Raw genomic sequence first — 22,767 nt, 5'->3', positions numbered from 1 at the left:
CCTCCATGTGTTCATGTTTTTTACTTTTTTTCCTCTGTAATTTATTTCTAATCTCATAGCATTGTGGTTGGAAAAGATGCTTGGTATGATTTCAATTTTCTTAAATTTACTGAGGCTTGATTTGTGATCCAAGGTGTGATCTATCGTTGAGAATGTTCCGTGTGCACTTGAGGAGAAAGTGTAATCTGCTGTTTTCAGATGGAATGTCCTATAAATATCAATTAAATCTATCTGGTCTATTGTGTCATTTAAAGCTTGTGTTTCCTTATTAAATTTCTGTCTGGATGATCTCTCCACTGGTGTAAGTGAGGTGTTAAAGTCCCCCACTATTACTGTGTTACTGTCGATTTCCTCTTTTATAACTGTTAGCATTTGCCTTATGTATTGAGATGCTCCTGTGTTGGGTGCATATATATTTAGAATTGTTATAACTTCTTGGATTGATCCCTTGATCATTTTGTAGTGTCCTTCCTTGTCTCTTGTAACATTCTTCATTTTGAAGTCTATTTTATCTGATATGAGTATTGCTACTCCAGCTTTCTTTTGATTTCCATTTGCATGGAATATCTTTTTCCATCCCCTCACTTTCTGTCTGTATGCGTCCCTAGATCTAAAGTGGGTCTCTTGTAGACAGAGTATATATGGGTCTTATTTTTGTATCCATTCAGTGAGCCTGTGTCTTTTGGTTGGAGCTTTTAATCCATTCACATTTAAGATAAGTATTGATATGTATGTTCCTATTACCATTTTCTTAATTGTTTTGGGTTTGTAGGTCCTTTTCTTCTCTTGTGTTTCCCACTTAGAGAAGTTCCTTTAGCATTTGTTGTAGAGCTGGTTTGGTGGTGCTAAATTGTCTTAGTTTTTGCTTGTCTATAAAGCTTTTGATTTCTCCGTCGAATCTGAATGAGATCCTTGTTGGGTAGAGTAATCTTGGTTGTAGGTTCTTCCCTTTCATCACTTTAAATATATCGTGCCACTCCCTTCTGGCTTGTAGAGTTTCTGCTGAGAAATCAGCTGTTAACCTTATGGGAGTTCCCTTGTATGTTACTTGTTGTTTTTCCCTTGTTGCTTTTAATAATTTTTCTTTGTCTTTAATTTTTGTCAATTTGATTATTATGTGTCTTGGCGTGTTTCTCCTTGGATTTATCCTGCCTGGGACTCTCTGCACTTCCTGGACTTTGGTGGCTATTTCCTTTCCCATATTAGGGAAGTTTTTGACTGTAATCTCTTTAAATATTTTCTCGGATCCTTTCTCTCTGTTCTCCTTCTGGGACCCCTATAATGCATCTGAATGAATATTGGTGCATTTAATGTTGTCCCAGAGGTCTCTTAGGCCTCTTCATTTGTTTTAATTCTTTTTTCTTTATTCTGTTCTGTGGCAATAAATTCCATTTTTCTGTCTTCCAGGTCGCTTATTCGTTCTTCTGCCTCAGTTATTCTGCTATTGATTCCTTCTAGTGTATTTTTCATTTCAGTTATTGTATTGTGCATCTCTGTTTGCTTGTTCTTTCATTCTTCTAGGTCTTTGTTAAACATTTCTTGCATTGTCTCGATCTTTTCCTCTGTTCTTTTTCTGAGGTCCTAGATCATCTTCACTGTTATTATTCTGAATTCTTTTTCTGGAAGGTTACCTATCTCCACTTCATTTAGTTGTTTTTCTGGGCTTTTATCTTTTTCCTTCATCTGGTACATAGTCCTCTGCATATTCATTTTGTCTGTCTTTCTGTAAATGTGGTTTTCGTTCCACAGGCGTCAGGATTGTAGTTCTTCTTGTTTCTTCTGTCTGCCCTTGATACACCATTTTCAGAGAGGATATTTAGGCATTAGTTTGAGTTGAAAAGCAGTTTGACAGGTTAAGGTTTTCATTTCTGAAAATATATCTTCTTTTTCAGGGCAGATTTTGGAAATTTGCCACTCTGTATAATATAGTATTGTTTAATCAAACTGCCTGGGACTAAAAGAAAAACCTTAAAATTTACTCACATTAGATTATATGCTAATTTTTTTGAAGACTAATGAACTTTTGGATATTTGAGAATGGATAACCAGTTCTGTTTTCACCATATTTGAACAATGATATCAAACAAATGAGTGTCTATTTTATTCTAAGCAGACTTGCCCCAATCCCTTTTTTGAAATATTTTAAGAAATCATGTTAAGATTATAACTAATTTATTTTTATGCTACTTGCTTATATATAAAACTTTTAAAGTATTAACATGCAACCAGAATGATTAATAGAATAACATAAAGAAAAGTTCTTTAACTGGAATTAGAGGGTTAGAACTGGTCTGAATAATGTTCATGTAGTTAAAACTGTTGTTGTACACATATTTCTCATGGGAACAGGAATAAATATAAACTTGTTTCAGGAATAAAAATAATTTCTTAATGTGTTTAAATTAAAAAAATTCTTTATCCATTAAAACTATTCATTGTTTTAGGAAGCAGTTTTGTCTTCATTGTTTTAATTGTTTTAATTTTGTCTTCATTGTCTGCATTGTCTATGCTGTGTGGTCTGGTGATTAAAGTGTAGTAAGTGAGCTCCAGAGAGGGAACCAGAATCCTGCTTGACTAATTCTGTTGCTCTTAGTTGAAAATCCTTATGTACATATCAACTTTTAAGATCGTCCTTAACATGTTAATAAAATCTCATACTTTAGGTTTTTGAGAAGTTTACAAAGGAATCTACATCATTATTAGATGAACTTGCTTTGATTAACAATGGAAGTGATAAAGGAAATCAGCAAGAGAAAGAAAGGTAAGTGTCTAGTGTCCTACAATTACACCTTTGCAAAGCTATGATTAGTGTGTTAAAAGATAACCTCTGTTGTTAATGCAAGCCAAGAGAACTAAGGTAAGCAAGCCTGCATTCAATCAAACTTCGCCTATAAAAGTTGTGTTAAATTTATTTTTTAATACTTGAGAATTTGCTTTACATATAAAATTTATTGATTTGAATCCAGGTTTCTTTACAGAAGACTTTTAATTTTGTTGAATAATAATATATTTACCTTTTTCTGACACTGTGTAAAATAATTATTTTTCAAGAACATGTTTTCAGAATGAAACAATTTTCTGCCTTTTTAGAGTTTTACTTTGCTTGTAAAGAATATGGAAAAGGTTGCAGCTTGAAATAAAATCATTATAACCTTATTTAAATACATTAGCACTTAAATGCCTATCTTGTAGAACTCCTACACCCTTGTGAAATATGTGATATTCATGAGTTTAACTTCGAGAATTTAGTATTTTATGACACTGGATCTAATTGTAACTACCTAGATTTATCATTTTACAGATTTCCATTGAACTTTTCAACCTCAACAGTTTTCAGACCAATTTCCTTTCCCCAGGTAAAAAGTACTGTAGGAAGCAAATTAATCCTCAATAACAAAGTAGTCACTAGGCAGTAATTTTTCATTAGGAAATTTGAAAGGATCAGCACTCATCCTTGTCTATCTCTTTTGAATCTGACCTTGAAAATACAATGGAACCTTGATAGAATGCATCTTGTTATTCTGTGAATCCAAATATAGTCATAGACCAGTTAACTGAGATAATAATATAGGAGGGATGTGAGAAGGTCATAGTTTTAACACCAAATCTTGATTTAAAACAAAGTAAAAATATGAAAACAAATGGTTTGAATATAAATCTAAAGTTACAACAAACATTTAGGAACATTACTATCTTATAGATAGAGGCCATATAAAAATGTAAATAACAGTTTTACATATATGTAAATATGTGAGTGTGTGTATAGACATCACACACACACACACTTATATACTACGGAATTGAAAATATCACACAAGTTACTTGACAAAAATTTGCCAAACCTCTTGCTTTCTGAGTAGTCCAGCAGGGTAAGTCTGGTGTTTCTCAAAATCATGTTCTCCAGGAAAGACATCCTAAGAGGGTACTGGTAGAAGATGAATTCATGGTCATAGAGTTTAATGCTGTTTACTATGTTTCCTGCTCTGGGAATGACTGTAAACATTTACAGATTACATGTTCTGAGAAAGTGTTGCAGTAAAGAAACCTGTTTAATTGCTTTCTTAAAATTTCCTGTACTTACATGACAGTGGAACCCCATCTTCTCTACTCAGTAGTATCTCATTCAGTGTTTTGGGAAACACTGGGAAACAATGGTTTGTGTGACTACATGAAGTGTCAAGTGAAATCTTGTATTTGCCAATCCCTTCCTAAGGAACTCAAGTGTTATTACTTAGTCTCTTTTAAACTCCACACAATGAAGTCCCTCTTGCAAATTTTCATCACCTTCTTTGTGTCAGTCCTCAGGAAGCATCTGGGCTATACAAGAGGTGAAGGCCTAGACCAGTTGACAAAAATGAAAGGTATAGAGCAAGACCTGTCAGTTACAGTAGCAAGGCCCTAGGCTTTGATTTGCCATGTACTCTATCTTTCCTTCATAGTCTCCACTTTCCATATATGTTTAAGAAAATAAAGCCCATAGTCCAGCTGCACATGAAACATAATTAGTACATGAAGAGTGTACATCTGCTAGGGTACACATACATACGAATATCAAGATTGCTATAGATAAGTAAACTTTGGATTGGAGGATGGCTGCACACAATTTTAATGTTAACGTTTCTGGGTTGTTATATAGTGACAAATTTCAGTTTGAAGCAGATATCCAGTGGAAAAATAATAAAATGGATTCCTTTGATATACTTGAAATAATACTGTAGTTAATAACGATAAATTATATTTTTCCAAGTAGTATATTTTGTGATTTATCACATAGATACTTCTTTGGCTAATAGTGTTTAATTATCTCTAATGGGTTTCCTGATGCTTAAGAGAAATTAGCCTGGTAGGACAGTATGCTTCAGATTTTCATATTTGTATGCCCCTGTTTTGGTAAGTATATGTAAAGGATTTTTTTAAGTTATATAAATGGAAATACATATAGTTTTAAAAAAATACTCTTTTGGTGCTTGCCAGGTCTGTGGATTTAAACTTTCTTCCATCAGTTGATCCTGAAACTGTTCTTCAGACAGGTAAGATGAAAAAACATATTTATCAGTGATAATCATAATCCATTAAACCAACCATACATTAATTGGCTCATGAAATAAACATTGATTTGAGTATGGATTATGTTGTAGAAACTCAAGAAGTGTTTCCAACTGCTCTTTGGTTTAACCTAAGAATGTGTTAATAGACTCTACAATATTAAAAATTATTAATAATGATCAATTATCTTGAAATATTTGAATTTGAATTTATTTCTTTATCTATAACATGAAGATAAAAATTTCTGTTTGATGGGTTTGCTATGAGGATTATTGAATATGCATTATGTTTCTAGCATTGTATTTTTATGTATTTTCATATTTCATTCTTCTAAGTACTTCTAAGTACTTATCCTTGAGATAATTAGTATTATTTTCTCTACTTGAGGAAGCCAAGGCTTAGAGATATTAAAAAACTTGTTCAAGATCAAATAACTATTAAGTTCTATCACCATAGCACTAAAAAAAAGTCTAAATCCAAAGCCACTAGTTGTACTGTTTTACAATCATCTGTGTAAAAACACTTAGCACCTTGCAATGGCCTTGCACGTAGTGTGTGTTCAGTGCTGCATGGTTTGTATATTCCAGCCCAAATAGCTTTAGTAGTAGTTTCACAGATCTAGAGAACACATTGGAATTCTTTTAAATGAAAATACCTTAATTTTATTTCTAATATATTTTTCTAATAGGGCATAATTCTAATCCTACTGCATAGCAGGTACTGTTCTAAGCACTTTATGTATGCTAACTCATTTATCCTTCACCACAACCCACTGAAGTAGGTACTGTTGTCATCCCAATGTTAAGACGGGGAAACTGAGGCATTAAAAAGTTTAATAACTTAGGCAGATTACACAACTAGTAATGCTAGATTTGGGACTTTAACCAAGGCAGTTTGGTTTTGAAGTATGGTCTTTGAAATCATTATGTGGTGCTGCTTCTCTAATGTAAATGGTATCCACAAGGAAAACATTAAAGGTAATAGTCATCAAAGGAGAAAAATATATATATTCTGATCTTAATGACTTTTATGGAAATATATATATAAAGAATACGAATGTGTGTGTATATATATATAGAAAGACTTTCCATAAGTCTTCAAAACAGGTGTTCTTCCAATTATAAAGTATAATAAAGAGTAAAGAAATAAATTCTGAATATCTTCATTGTATCGATTCAGTTTTCCTGAGTTTTTTCAGTATGATTTAGGTCTTACTTCCTGAAAGAACAAAGAAATAATTGTAATCTGTGAATTACTACATGTTTAGCAGGTACAAGAGACTGTCAGTAAAAATATTGCTTTAGATTCAAAACTTAGTTCCATGTTTATATTTAACATTTTAAAAGCTGCTTAAGCCATTGAATTAAGGAACTTGTTACATTTGTATTTTAGAATTATCTTTATATGTCACTAAGTCCTTTTTAATATGCTGTTGACTCTTAAAGTAGGGATAGAAAGAGTATAAAATGGGGACGTTTAAAACAATCTTGGATATTCTTCAGAAATTGGAAATGCCTCCAAATCATAATAAAAATTGTTTCTATTATTTAAAGCCATTTAAGTTTAGGACATTTTCTTGAATAGAGATGAAGAGAAGAGAGTTTAAATATCTTCATATTTTGGGTTCCTTAATGATAATTGGAATAGTATTATCCTAGAAAAACAATTTGCAATTTATTCACTTAAAAAAATTTTTTTTTTTTTGGTGGAAAGAATAGTTTTCTTTGTTTTGGATGCCGGCAACTGGGGGGTAGGGCAGACTCCTGTCCAGAGGCCAACAACTCCCTCCTCCCCCACTGACGATCAGTGGGCAGGAGCTATTACAGACGGAGGGAGGGAGCTACATGCAGAAACAGCACAGTCAGCTCTGACAGTCATCTTGAAATTGGTCATCAGTGGTCTGACCAGCGTCATCTTATAAAATTGTTAATGTTATACTTATAGCTTTAGATGTTGCACATTCTGTAATTTTAACTCCTTGTGCATGAGTGATTTTCTCCACGAGTTTGCTGTAATCAAATAACATTGAATGCAGTTCTTACATTAGTGTGGCCCCTCATGATTCACAGTTAATATGTTGTAGAAATTTATATAAATAGAGATTATTTAAATGTTATTTTCTACCAGTAGTAAAGACTTTCTCCTTTTAATCATACATTTGTTACACACCAACATTTCTTTTAGGTGCTATGATTAAGGTTATGGATTAATAGTGAAATCCTACAACATAACGCTTAGTATTGATTAGGACTATCAGACAGAACATACTAATTAGTACCATCAGACAGAAATCCCAGATTGTAATTGTACTCTACAGAGAAATGGTTGGCACAATGTCCTGAGGAGTGAATCCACCAATAACAAGAATGTGATAGATAGAAAGATAGGTCTAGAAAATATATGTGCCATATATACTATATACTTACTATATAGTATGGCATATATAGTATATATGACACAGATCTTCCTCAACTTACAATGTGATTACATCCTGATAAACCCATCATAAGTTGAAAATATCATGTTGAAATGCATTTAATACACCTAAAGTACCGAACATCATAGCCTAGCCTAGCCTACCTTAAACGTGCTCAGAACACTTACAGTAGACTACAGTTGGGCAAAATCATCTAAAACAAAGCTATTTTATAATACAGTGTTTAATATCTTGTGTAATTTATTGAATAATGTACTGAAAGTGAAAAACAGAACAGTTATATGAGTACAGAATGGTTGTCAGTATATCAGTTGTTACCCTCATGATCATGTGGCTGACTAGGAGTTGCAGTTCACCGCTGCTGCCCAACATCACAAAAGAGTATCATACTGCATATTGCTAGCCCAGAAAAAGAAAAAATTCAAAATCTGAAGTACGGGTTCAACTGAATGCACCATCATAAAGTCGAAAAATTGTAAATCAAACCATCGTTAAATCGGGGACTGTCTGTATATGATAGACCTATGATATATGACGTAGTATATATCCATATGTATATGTACGCATGCAGTTTTCCTATTTATATCTATATAAATTGAGAAATTGCATTTCAGTACTTAAGACCTGGTAGGTAAATATATAGGCAGATACGTTCTAAAAATAAGGGATTAGAATTGAGAAGATTGAGAAGTAAGATTTGTATTTCTTTATGGATATTAATTATAAGTATCTTTCCTTCTTAAAGGACATGAATTGTTATCCGAATTACAGCAGCGTCGATTTAATGGCTCAGATGGAGGGGTCTCGTGGTCTCCTATGGATGATGAACTGCTTGCACAGCCACAGGTTATGAAATTATTAGATTCACTGCGAGAGCAATATACCCGCTACCAGGAAGTTTGTAGGCAACGTAGTAAGCGTACACAGTTAGAAGAGATTCAACAGAAGGTGATGCAGGTAGGTGTCTGATTCCAACATATTAAACTCTTTTTAAAATCTAAATTTTTTTGTGTCTGTGTGTAATTTCTACTCTGTACCTGATTTTATACTAAGCCTTATTTACATTATATAGAGAACTTTAGAAATGTCAAACCAGACTCTCAAACTATTTTTACAATTAGTATTTGCATTTAAATTATATTATTTCTACAGTGATGACATTGACATTCAGCTTACTCTGTCAGAATTTCAAAAATAACTAGCTGTTGGAAACATCACTTGTGGTCTCTGTATTCTTGGAATAAATAACATTTTATTATTGACCTTAGATTTATTTTAAATTTCTAATAACTTAAGTTTTTTTGTTGTTGTTCTTAATTTGGGCATTATGAAGAGTTTTTCTATCCTAGCAAAATGTTAATGTGTAATATAAGTAATTATAATATTAAGTTTCCTTATTTTATGATACTGATAGAAAACTTTAAGTATATTTAATTCTTATGAATTTTTAGTTCCTTTTAAAATTGATTTTTATAAGTAGGTTAAAAGTGCTAAAAATCGATACTAAGGAAGACATTTCTGTGTTTAGACTACATTCTGGATTTTGATCTGTTGAATTATTAAGAAGTAAATCTTAAATATTTCACTTTAAAAATCCAGATTAGAAGTGTCCCAAAGTTTTTAATCTAGATTCATTCATTAGATAAGTATTTGTTAAGTACTTATTATATAGAAGGCATTGTGCTTTTTCTACAGGAAATAAAGGTAAACTTGGGTTTTGCTACATTAAACTTAAGTGGGGGGAAAGTGTTAGGTGTCACAAGGGAATGCCTGAAGTGCTGTGGGCATTCAATGGAAGGATTATTCCTCTGGTTGCAGGTGATCTTGGAAGACTTAGTGGAAAGAGGTGGTGCTTGAGCTTGTCCCCAAGAATGTGTAAGACTTCACCAGGCACCTCCTTTAGGTTTTAAAGGAGAATTGGCATTCTGTGGAGGAGAAAGAATAGCATGAATAAACAATAACATGAAATCCCAAGTTCTATTGAAGAAAAAGGCTGCAGTAGGCACGAGGGAAAGTGTTTGGCCTTTGAGTCATGGAACATAGTCAGTGAGCATGCTCTGAATCCCAGTTCTTCCACTTATTTGCTGTGTGATCATGGTCACATTATTCACCCACCTGAGCCTCAGTTGGACTTCCTTCTTTCTTTTTTCCCTTCTTCTCTTTCTCTCTCTTCCTTCTTTCTTTCATTACATAAAACAGGGGTAACAGGACCTCTTTTGAAAGGTTTGTTGAAAGAACCCAGCACTCAGCTAATGCTAGCTATTATATTTGTTCCCATTGAACTAGATTGTAGCCTAGAATTCTAGTTCAGCTGTTGGAAAACTTGTTCTGTAAAGGGCCACATAGTAAATGTTTAGGCTTCTTGGACCATACAGTTTTTCTTGAACCCGTGGCTATTTAACTGCCATTGTAATGCATAGTCATTATGTAAACAAATGTGTTTGGCTGTGTTTCAGTAAAACTTTATTTATAAAAATAGGTGGTAGGCTAGAATTGGCCTGTAAACTGTAGTTTGCTGACCCCTGACTAGAGCATCAGGGTGTCATGGGGAAAAAGGCTTGAAAGGAGGGAAGGAGTTGGATCCTGGAAGATCTTGAATTCCAGGCAACAGGATTTAGGCTTTATCTCATGATAACTACATAGAAACTGAAGATTTCTGAGCATATGTTAATTATATATAATTTTTTCTACATAATATATTCATAAATTAAAGATAGCTTGTATTAAACTCAGGTAAACTTTAGTTAAATGGCTTGAGAGTATCTTTGAAAACCATAAAGATGGAATAGCATAGTGGTATACAAGTACCCCAGTAACCTGGGTCCACTCTCTTCTGCCACTTTCAAGTTTGTTCTTGGGAAGGAAGTGTACTCCTCAATGCCCTAGCTTCCTCCTCAGTAAAGTGAGGAAAACAATAACAATAATAATAATAATACCTACTTAATAGGGCTGTTACAAAGATTAAGAAGATAATTTTAATAAAATGTTTAACTTGGCACATATGAGTTTTTATTAGTATTATCTATTATTTGCTCACTCGTTAAAGAAATGAGTATCTACAATAGTGTGACATTGTGCTTGGTGGAATGTAATGGTGAGTAAAAACAGACAGGGTGTCCCGCCTTTTGGTGTATGGCTACATAACTACACAAATAGTTGTAAAATTGCAACCACTCAAGTCCCAAGGAGAGTGGAGGGAGGAAGGGTGAGAAACAAGACAGTATCAGAGATGAAGCATTTTTCTGGCTTGCAAGACTTAATGGATGTTGGTGTTGTCTAATTAGGGAAACTGGACAGGTTTGGGTTTACATGCAGATGGAAAAGGTGTGGAAAATCATGAGTTTGGTTTTAGACATGGTGAATTTCAGGAGACTTTGAGACATCTAAGAGAAGATATATAAAGGTAGTCCCAAACAGGTCCAGAAATGAGAAGTCTGAGCTGGTGACATACTTGTTTGTCATCTGTGTATGAATGGTAATTAAAGCATTGATGTGGGTGAGAATTTCCCAAGGAAAGAGCTGAGAGTAGATGAGAAGAGGGCTTTGTCACTGAGCTTTGAGAAGCTCCAGCATTTAATGACAAGATAGAGTAGCATACTCCTGAAGAGAAGGCAGTGGAGGATTGGCCAGAGATGAAGAAGGAAAGTGTGAAGAGCTCTGTGTCCTGGAAGTCAAAAGAAGAAAGCATGTCAGGGAAGGAGTTGGGAACTCTGTCGAATGCTGCTGGAAGATTGAAAAAGAGGAAAACTTAACATGTTCACTAAGAATCCATAAGGTCAAGGTTGTTGGTGATCCCAGGGTATGGAGTAGCAGGGCCAGTAGCACATTGGAGTGAATTCAGGAATGAAAGTGAGGTGTGGTGAAGGAGACGTGGAGTGTAGGGAACTTGCTGAGAATTTTGTCTCTGAAGGAAAGATGAGAAACAGAGCAGTGCCTAGAAGTGAGGGTGTATTAATTTGCTAGGTCTGCTGTAACAAAGTACTACAGACTAGGGGACTTAACAATAGAAATGTATTTCCTCATTTTTCTGGAGGCTAAAAGCCCAAGATCAAGGAGTTAGCAGGGTTGATTCCACCTGAGGGCAGTGAGGGAAGGATCTGTTCCAGGCCTCTCTCCTTGGCTTACTGATGCCTTCTCCCTATGTCTTCATATCATCTTCCCTCTATACCTGCCTGTGTCCAAATTTCCTCTCCTTTTAAGGACACCAGTCATATTAGATTAGGGCCCACTTTAATAACCTCATTTTAATTTAAGTGCCTCTTTAAAGACCCTGTCTTCAAATAAATATGGTTACATCCTGAAGCACTGGGAGTTAGGACTTGAGCATATGGGGAGTGTGGGAACACAGTTCAGCCCACAGCTGGGGTCAAGTGTAGTTTATTTTTGTTAGTTTGTGTTTGTAATATGGAAAACTAAGAGGCTTAAATTCTAGGGGGGAAGTATATGTTTGGAGGGAGGAGTTTGAACATGGAAGAGAGAATAATTAATACTATCAAGTTCGTGACAAGGTGGAAGTGAATGGACTCCAAAGCAGAGCTGAAGGGATTAGCTTTAGAATGGAGGAGGGAGAACTCTTCCTTTGTAACAGGAGGGAGATGGTAGGATGATCCAGAGTTGCCTCCGTATATGTAAGTCAGGCATCAAGAAGATGAAGTAGTTCTTGAGTGATTAGATTTTTTTGTTGTTGTTTTTTGTTTGTTTGTTTTTAAGTAAGAGACAAAGGGAATCTCTTTGGTGGTGGAGGTTTGGAGGCAGGACGGGGATGGGGAGGGCAGTAGTTAAAGAGGGTTAGAGGTTTAAATGGTGTGGAAATGATTCAAAATTTTCATTTTGGGGATTGGAAGAGTGAAATTACCATGGAAGTGTAGATGTATTTTTAGATAGTGCTGATCTTGAACTTATGGTGGAAACTTTCTGGCCTGTTACGTGACCCTGTCAATTCATGGCTGGCTGTTGATGTGCAGGCACCAGAGGACGTGGGTGATGGGATTCCCCCAGCATTTGTGCTTTGCTATGTGACATCAGGGGCAAAGGAGTTAATGTATTGACATGCATTTTTGAAATGATGGACCAGCTCAACTGGATAAAGAATAAAGAAGCTAGAGAAAGGAGATGATGATGATACTTATAATGATGGTGGTGATGGTCATGAGATTATTGTTAAAAACAAATAAACCTCATTACAGTTCAATTTTCTTTATAAGCGTTACATGTGAATTGGTTAGAGCATTAATATTCATCAGGTGATGGTTTCTACACTGTTTTTCACAGGTCACATTTTAGGGAAAGTTCTATTTCTCTTGCCAAAATGATTACTTAAGTTTAGCTATTTAGTAACATATATTGATCATGTCTGCGCACACAGAATATAAACTACCATCTTCAGTCTTGCAAATTTGGGGAAAATGAAATTTTTTGATGTGTATGTAATGATAATCATAAAGTAGACTACCTCTGCTTGTGTAAAATTAATGAAAGTTGAAATTTTCCACATCTCTTTTTTTACTGATTTATCACTGAAAACAGAACATAATGAAAAAGAAACCAATAGCTCTAATAGATAAACTATATGGTAATAACCATTGTAGTTGTCAGCCATTTATTCCCCACAGTTCAAATAGGTAGCATTAGACTTCACGTGGAATGCAGAAGTCCTCCATGTTGCTGCCACTACATTTAAAAATCAGATTTCACGTACTTCTGGATAGGAGATGATGCCACTTCACTGAAATAAGCTATCGCTATTCTCATTATTTATTGTGGCAGTAATTTCTGCCAGCATTGCAAATGTTATTTCTAGAATCATCCATGTGATTTTCTTCCTTTGTAGAAAGGAACCATAGATGCAAAATAGGATAACTCTGAGTTGCTAAAGTATACAGCTGGAGGCTGTGATCCCAGTTCTCCATATTCTTTCTTCTGGTCAGATGCTTGACATCTGCTTGATATGCCCTTCTACCTGGTTTGACCTAACATGCTTCTAGATATTCTCTCATGCAGTCTTTAGAAATCAGCCTGGCCAGGAAAAAATGATGGATAGTCACATGCATTTTTGGCCTCTGCAAATATTTGTCATGGTGGATTCTAAGAGCACATCTCCAAGGTTATACTTTGCATATAAATGTAACCGTTTGAGAGGTCACATTGATATGGATTGTGCATGAAACTGTTTTTGCAGTAAGTTAATATTCAGATTGACTGATGAGCAAGATGTCCTGATTGAAATTAAGTTTTATAACCCAGTTTGGCAAACCACCATCATTAATGCATTTAAATAGATTTATTTACTGAGGCATCAACCTCAATTTGCATCATTTTTATTAGAAATAGTCATACATTTATGGTGTTTACATTACTGATGTTGCATTCTAAGGGAAATTACTTTCAGCATACGTTAAAACTATATGTACACTTGACTGTGTAACTGTTTTTGTGTGTGTGTGTGCCAAGGAGATGTCTTTGCTTTATTTAAAATTTATTTTTAAATTTATAACTCTTTGAAAGTTCCCTGCTAATGAATTGTTTTTCCCCAGTTATCATGATTTATATTAACCTGCCTCTTTTGTTTCTACCGTTTAAAAGTTTTCTAGAGTTTCAAAGTTTAAATTTTAAATAATGTTGCCTTACGTTTTTAAAAATAATATATGACACATTAATTAGTTAAAATTTCTGAGTTATTTTCATTCCACCCTTATTTTTAGAATTTAGACATTTTTAGTGAAATAATTTATTATATTAATTGTTTAAAATACTTAAATGCCGTTGTATATCTGTTTCTATATTCATATTCGTAATACATAGTAATCAGTGAGAAGCAATTGAGTCCCCCAAAGGGAATGAAGACTTGTTTCAAAGTGTTTACGTGAGCTTTCTTAAAACTTACTCTTTTTATTTCCATTTTTTAAAAGCATAGACTAAAAACACTTAGTTCGGGGATTAAAAAACATATGGGTTTTACTGTAAAATGCAGATGTGAGACATAGTTTATAAAGAGTGAATAAATAGAAGGAGCTAGGCTTTTTTCTTCAGAAAAAGTGGGGAAAGCAAAGAGGCTAGCAACTATTGGTATCATCTACTGTGCTTAAGTGTCTTACGTATAATGACTGTATAATCCTGACAAGAGCCCTGTACAGTAGGTAGCATTAACACCATTTCAAAGGTGATGGACCAAAGTCTTTCAACTCCTAGGAGCAGAGCCAGAATTTCAGAGTCATGCCTAGTGCTTCTTTAAGACCAAACTGCTCATCTGTCTCTTTTGTGAAAGAGTGATACTTTCCATAGGCTAGCAGAGAAAAACAGGATCCTAGTACCCTGCCCCTCCAAATATAGCTCATACAAAAGAGTAAAGCAGAAAAAGTGGAGATGTTGAGGAACAAAGCATTGTATTCTAAAGAGTACCTGGCAGTAGAGGTTTGCAGATGAATTTAGGACTCTGAAAACAGAATTTAGCAAAGAAAATCATAGCAGTTAGGCTATTCCAGTGAGTCAAAAATAATACTTGGACTTTTTTGTTTTTGAGTTTTTGCTCTTTAGTATTAAAACCTTATAAAGAGAAGGTGGAAGCTAAGAATATATTAATATTTAAGATACTAGGACATAAATGGGCACACACATAAAGAGAGAAATCCCAAAAGATCATGTACTGTTAGTAAGCAAACATTCGCAATTTATTCATTCTCACTAATATTTAGAAATACACCTGAAGAGATTTCTGTTTTAAACTTGGTGGAAGTATTTTAGAAGTAATAGTCAGCCATGTAGGGGGCAAAACTAAAAGCAGAAAACCTGGTTGGGAGGCTACCACAAGGATCTAGGTAAGGCCTGAAGTAGGCTTAGAACAGGTTTATTTTGAAAGTCAAAACAACAGGATTCCAGGGGTATCAGATATGCAGGGTGTAAAAGGAAAAAAAGAAGAGTCAAGAATGACTCTAAGGGTTTTTGGTTTGAGAATATTGCTCTAAATTATAACTCTAAAACTCATAATTTATAATAATGCTCTTTAAAGTATTCTCATTATGTAGGCAGTTTCCAAATTAAAAAGAAATAATGAGAATAATCACAAGAATGTCATCTTTATTTGAATTCGTTTGACAACTAGAAATCAATAGTGTAAGTTCAAACAGATCAAAAGCATCCAACCTCTTGGAAATGAAAAAATAACTCATTTTAAAAAATGGATCAAAAGAAAAATAAACAGTTCAGTAGAAAACTTAAAACCAAAAATCATCAAAATCTGTAGCGTGAGATGAATCTTGAAAGATGAAAAAGAGGTCACGAAGAGAAGGGGCTCAAAAGATTTCAGGCAGGAGGACAGCCCATGTCGAAGCAAGACTCGTGAGAGAACGTGGCGCCCTTGGGGAGCACTAAAAGTTCAATGCGGGCTCGATCAAAGAAGGAAATGGTGAAGGATAGGCAGGGCCCCATCATCCATGGCATTGTATGGCCATGCCAGATAGCCACATTTCATCACGAATGTAATGCAGAACCAGTATAGGATTTCACACTGGGAGAAATATTTAAGCAAAGATGAGTATTGGGTCCTCATGAAAAGATTTTTATTTAGTATGTAGTTCTGTTTTTCCCCTCTGGTTATTAAGAAAACAAAAAGTCTTGCTGTTTTTTACCAATCTGTGTACGAAGATATAAAATTCAAAAGTAGATCACATCTACGTTGTTTTCCAGGAAACTTTCCCCTAATTTTACTCAAAGTTAGTATCATTCACGTAGGAAGTATCATTCACATAGGAACTTACCAACATTCTTATGATCTAGCCAACTTTTTTCTTAGTTACTGTTTCTAACCCACTTTTGTAATAAATATAAATGGTTTCAAATTAAATGTAATCATTGGTGCATTATTTTGGTTGACTACCCATCTCATCTCTTACATTAAGCTTGAAGTAGACTGAGGACAAGAACCCCATTTCCAGAGTTTTTTTTGAAACGACAAAATATATTTGTTGTCAGAAAGAGATACTGTTTCTCCCAGAGCCCCCACGTGGGTGTTTCTCAATAAATTGCACTGAGAATCTTAGAAAATAAAAAAAAAAATAAAATAAAGTAAAAGCAGTAGTCAGTTTATATACCTTGCAAAGGTTATTCTCAGTTAAAACTTTCATGACTTGGATGTTTCAAATAGAAACAAGTGTTTTAGAGAGTAATTTTATAATGTATACTACTAGCGATTAACATTGCATCATCATTGGACCCAAGATCTCTATTGAAAATGTTTTCTAGGAAAGCAATAGAGATTTAGAAAAAAATTCTGTTGCATAACTGCTATATATATGTTCATCTTAAAATTACTTAGATGCTCAACAATAGAGAATTAGAGTTGTGAAAGCAGGTATAATAGTTACTTGAGGTAGGACGTTGCTTACTTAGCTCTTAGTGGGGTGAGTTGGTTGGTTGTTTGTACAGACGGGAGGGAGCAAAGGAGGGAGGCAGGCAAGGAGGCTGGCCTTCTTAAAAAAGGGGTTTTGAGCCATTAAAATGATAATAACTGTAGCCACAAGGAAGTGAAAAACACAGGGTAGAAATGACTTGTACTCTGACAATCGGCTGCAGCACTTAAATCTGGAGTAACATGAAAATGCAATGCATGTGAAAAATTAATGGAAGGAAACACACATGATTTTTCCCTATGATGTACTTTTATACGATTATTAAAATTACATAAACTCTTAGATTTTAAATATATTTTAACCTAGTAATAACTATGGAATGCACTGTGGGTCTGTGATAAGGTTAGCCTGTCTGTCCACTGAGTCTCTAATATCATGCTGCACAGACATCCTCATTCACTTCTTGGGACCTTTCCTAAGTTTAGATTCAGGGCATATCCTAAGTTTAGCTGTTATTGACTTCCTGATTGTAATTTAGCTTGATAAATAATAATTCAGCTTGGTAAAGCTGGGCAATATTTTTTTCTGTTAGAATTACTTCACTGTGTCTGTGTAGTTTTAGAGTATATATGTTTGTGGGTAGAGAAAACAAAACCCTTTCTTGTGCATGAGAATTTGATCTTTGCTTAAGTATCTAGGTCTGTTCCCTTGAAAACCTGATAAAAATGCCAACTGTGTTACCAGGCGACATTGCTTGTAGTAAAAATTATTCTGGCTCTGGACTGGGAGAACTGTTAATACTTGATGGAAGGCATAACTTCGGGCATCTTGGAGCTCAGTGACTTTTATAATGGGCATGATGCCTGTGTGGTGTGAGGTTTTGATGCCAGAGTGTCTCCCATATCTGTCCCATATGGATCTCATCCCCTGAACTGTTGGACTCCTTCAGGGACCCGGCAGAAGAGAAGCACCCAGTGCTGCTACCCTGGCAGACTGTAGTCCCTTCCCTTCATCCTTCTGAGTAGACTTGGTGCCAAGGGGACTTCAGATGGTCTTGTGGGTCTGAATGTTTGGCTGATCCTAAGAAGAACCCCTAGAGGGTACTGCAGTAGTATAATTCTACAGTTTTTAATTTTCTTTTCAAAGTGAGAAAAATAGTATTTTAACTTTATATCAGTTAATTGATTCTGTTTTATGAGTGCTTTGGAAGGAACTTTAGAGTATGAGTCAGGACACATGGCTTTTAGTCTTAGTTTTTTAATAATGAATTATGTTACCTTGAACAAGTCACTTAATCTCTCTGAAACTCAGTTTTCTTAAGTATTAGATAAGAAATTTGACCAATGTCATTTCTGGTGTCCCTTCCAATTCTAAATCCTATAGTTCTCTAATTTTCTTATCATCATAAGTTAATTTTTAAGCCTCTTTTATGGGAGCATGTCATATTTCTTTTAGCCTGGCAGGTGATCAGATACCTGAAAGCCTGAGGTGCTGTAGTGTACATTTTATCAAATTTAGGTTTTGAAAAAGTTGTCACATTATAGCTGTATAGTAGAAGAAACGTTTACTGCCTATACAATAGAATTTAAAGAATTTAAATTAAAAATACTTGAGGAACTTTGGGAAGGGAAAACCAATTAGAATGAAAGTTTGAAAAGTTTTTGATTATTTAAAAATTTCATCTCAACTTCCGTTCATAGGTTGTGAACTGGCTTGAAGGGCCTGGATCAGAACAGCTGAGAGCCCAGTGGGGGATTGGAGACTCCATTCGGGCTTCCCAAGCCCTACAGCAGAAGCACGAAGAGATCGAGAGCCAGCACAGTGTGAGAGGCTCTTTCCTCTGCAAGTTACAGAGCTATTGTTAATGTGCATAATTAATAGCATGTGTGGTACTAAGTGATAAGTTGCTGTACACCTTGGTTTAGGGGCATAAAGTACGGTATGTTTAATGGCTATCAAGTACATTTTGACCACTTAGTACATACTCATTAGAAGTTTGGTTTTGGTTTTGTCTCCAGTATAGCTTAATTATATATTTTTATAGAAACACAATTCATGTGAAATTTTAAAAACTAGTGTAACAGAAGAAAGAGTGATAGTACAAAAATACAACCTTTATCTAGTCCTGAATTTAAAAAGTATAACCTCAGGAACAGGAGCTGTAAGTTAAATACAAAGTATTCAGGTTTCTTTTCAGCATAAAAGGAAAAACCATTATGTTGGAACCTGTGAAATGCATAAAATATATAGATTTTTCAATTATGGAATTTCATATTTAAGTCTCTTACAAGTACTAACTAGGAAAATTGCAAAGATAATATATATACAGTTGGCCCCTCCGTATCCACAGGTTCCATGCACATCCAAGGATTCAACCAACCAGAGATTGAAAATATTCAGAAAAAAAAATTCCATGAAATTCTAAAAGGCAAAACTTGAATTGCGCTGTTTTAACCAATAGGTGGCACTGCATTGTCACCTTGAGAATAGGTTGTTTGCTGCAGGACGCGTATATCAGCTTATTTTTAAGATGTTCTAATATTTTATTTAAAGTTTTCTTTTCTCTTTGTAAATAAAAGTCAACACTTTAAAGCCTATTTTGGAATTGTTCAGGTCTTATGAAACTATAATGACAAATTCTTAGTGTATTGATTGCTTAGTATGGGCAGAATTTGGAGAAACTTTTAATATACCATTTTGTGTTAAAGCACTCTGTCAAGTATTACATTTTAGATTCTTTATAAAACCATAATTCAGAAATAAAGCTAAAAATAAACCCAAATTGATTAGGATATTCAATGCTAATATATAGAAAATGAAAATGCGACTAATATATAGTTCTTTGTCAAGGAGTGGCAATGAGAAGTTTACTTGGTTTTTGAATAGTAGGTAAGCACAACAGAAAAAATATTAAGGTGTATGAAAATGATTACAATAACTTAAAATAATTTTTAAAGTATTTTCGTCCAGTAATCTTACTTTAGCTTTTAGGTGGAGGTAGGTGAGTGGTAGGAAAAGCACATAATAGGAAGGTGCAGAAGCATAAATCTCTGACGTTGCTTTAGGATTCTGTCAGTGTCTCCCCATCCCACAGTACTGACTTCTGGTCTCCGAAGAGAATACTGGTGTGTTGTACCTTATAGTAAGCAGCAAAACAGGTCTGCGTAAAGAATCAAGACCCCATTTCTTCCTAAGGTATTAGCCTAAGTGAGTTGGCAGTGTTTCTTTCCTCCTAGATTGAGATTCCTATATCATAGTATAAAGTATAAATACCCATCATTTCACCAACTGTGCATCACCCCCGATTCACATACATTTCCAGTGTCAGTCCTGATGACTGCTGTTTCCTAGTTTGTGAACATCCAGGTTCATTTCTTATCTACCATCTTAATCCAAATCCCATATCTTGGTGGTGGATTGTTTTTTTAAGTTTGTTTTTGTTTCTGTGTGTGTGGTTTTTTTTTTCTGGGGGAGGGGGCTAGAAATAATCATTTTCTATACAATTAAATGTTTATGAGAGGTAAACCAGAGAATGACCATAACTGAACTGAATGCAGCCTGTTCATCTGAGGTTCTATAAATTTTATGTTCCCCAATTTCCTAGGAAGGAACATTTTGATTAAAATATGTGTGTGTGTGTGTGTATATATATATATTTATATTTATATATATAAGAGTTTTTCCCCCACATCCCAGAGAGACTGATTATTTCTCTATGACAACCTCAGTTCTAATTTCAGGTGTTAATTTCATGAGACACAGGAGTTCTTAAATTGTTTGCATCTCTGGTCTGGTTATTAGGGCCTATAGTTTGCAAGTTTAAACCAGGAAAAAAAAAATCAGCTTGAGGATGGTAGTTCTTAACCCTTAATGGTCATGAGAATCACCTGATGTGTTTGTTAAAAGGCCTGTGGCAGAGCCCCACCCCCACAGACTCTGATTTGGTAGGTGGGGAGGCGTTTAGGTATTTTTAATAAGCACCCCAGGTGATCTGATATAGAGAGTTCTCACTGCAAGAAATAATATCTCAGGTCTTTTATCCTTTAGTTTACTGTTTTTCTCTGAATCACTGTTATTACTTCTTCAAAGAATTAGACCAACTTATTTAGAGCATTAACTAAATTTGTAAGTACTATAGATAAGACTGAAATCCCTTTCTATTTAGAACACAACAGTGATCATTTTCTCAGGCAATATTTTCTGCTTTAAATCAGTCAGTCTCCATTAACTTTATAATCACTGTGTGGTTAGAAAGTATTTTACATAAATTGGGACTTGAGCATGGCTGGAATTTGGAATCCCTGGCACCAATCCCCCAAGGACACCGAGGGACAGCTGTAGAGAACAGGTTTTCTCAACCTTGGCATTGCTGATTTATTTATTGATAAATCTTTGTTGTAGGGACTGTCTTGTGATTGTAGGTATTTAGCAGTATCATTGGCCTCTACCCACTAGATGCAGTAGCATCCCTCCCTCCCAGTTGTGACAGCCAAAAATGTCTCTAAATATTGCAAAGTGTTCCCTAGGGAGCAAAATCGCCACCTGTTGAACATACTGCTGTAAAGGAAGGAAAAGATTCTGAGAGATTAAGTGACTTGATGAAGATCACACCCTTAGTGAGGAAAAAGACAGACCTTGAGTCTGTCTTTCAAGTCTAGTGTTCTTTGCATTACGTATGACTACGTCATCTCTGTAATCATACTCAAAAATTCCATAGTAGTTCAGGCAATAAGACAATATGATAAATTAGAGAAACCCAAGTTTTAGGTACAGGGCATAAGAGAGACCGCATTTGGAACAGTACCTGTTACCTACCTAATTTAATGTCAACAAATCTACAATACCTAATATAAAAAGTGTTTTATATGTTCACTCAGTACATGCTAGTAGGGCACATACTAAATGTCACTTGTTGTTCTGGGCTCTTGAGAATATAGCACTGTCTTATCATACGGAACCTACATTCAAGTTGAGGAAAGAGGGAGTGGAGAGCAGTATAGGTAAGGCTTTCCGGAAGGGCCTCTCTGAGGAGATGACATTTAATCAGAGACCTTGAAATGATACGAAGGAGTAATCCAAGTAAAGGGCAATTCAGATCAAGGACACAGCAGTAGAAACACTCTGTGGCAGGAGCTTACTTGCCATGATAGAGGAACAGCAGTTATGTTGGCAGTGTTTGAGTTCAGTGAGCAAGATAGGGAGTCAGGGGCCAAAACATGTCATGTGATTTTAGCCCAGAAAAAGGAACTTGAAGTTTGTTTTAAATATTATGTGAAATCATTGGAGAAATATTTGAGCAGATAATTGATTTATGTTTTTAAAAGATCACCAGCTATTGTATAGGGGATAGGGAGAAGGGACGAACAGTGAAATAGGAAGACAGGAAGCTAACAGAATGGAGGCAGCAGAAGTGGTGAGAAGTTGTCAGGCTTATGAGGTTGAGCCGGCAGGACTGGCTCTTGGAGGAGTCATGTGTTTAGCCTTAATGACTATTCAGGTGGGGAAAACTGAGAGAAGTAGGTTTGGGAGGCTGGAGAATCAGTATCTGTGGGGGCAGGTTAGTCATCCAAATGAAGATAGCTGTTAGACAGTTGGGTATCAGTATCTGGGGAAGAGGTCAGTGTTGAAGATATTATTAATCTATAGATGTTACTTAAAGGCGTGGGACAAGATGAAATCATCCAAACCCAATGAGTATTGGTTTAGAAGAAAAGAGCCTTTGGAAAGCTGAACCCTGGGTCACTCCTAAATTTAGAGGGCAAGGAGAGGAAGGAGAGCCAGCAGAAGAGGCAGAAAAGGATCTGTGTGGCTCAGGAAAGAAGTGAAAAAGGAGGGAGAGGTAGTCACCTTTGTTAAAATCAACTGAGAGGTCCAATAAGATAAAGGCTGAGATTTTTTGATAAGAGTGGGAAGGACAAAATCCTGATCAGAGTGAATTAA

General features: G+C 35.1%; 1 protein-coding gene across 6 annotated transcripts in view; it reads left to right on the top strand.

Annotated features, from left to right (window-relative positions):
• SESTD1 (SEC14 and spectrin domain containing 1) overlaps positions 1-22,767 on the top strand; it is a 210,829-nt gene that overhangs the window by 170,286 nt on the left and 17,776 nt on the right. For all 6 annotated transcript variants that reach the window (XM_082466708.1, XM_082466709.1, XM_082466711.1 and 3 more), the window contains 4 exons: positions 2,664-2,761; positions 4,975-5,030; positions 8,229-8,440; positions 18,528-18,650. In XM_082466708.1, coding sequence (XP_082322834.1) covers positions 2,664-2,761; positions 4,975-5,030; positions 8,229-8,440; positions 18,528-18,650 — 489 coding nt within the window. The remainder of the gene's footprint in view (positions 1-2,663; positions 2,762-4,974; positions 5,031-8,228; positions 8,441-18,527; positions 18,651-22,767) is intronic.

The sequence above is a fragment of the Balaenoptera physalus genome (assembly GCF_965194825.1).
Source record: "Balaenoptera physalus genome assembly, chromosome: 6".
NCBI lineage: Eukaryota > Metazoa > Chordata > Mammalia > Artiodactyla > Balaenopteridae > Balaenoptera > Balaenoptera physalus.
Note: the sequence above shows the minus strand (reverse complement) of the source record. Positions and strands in the feature narration are given on the sequence as shown.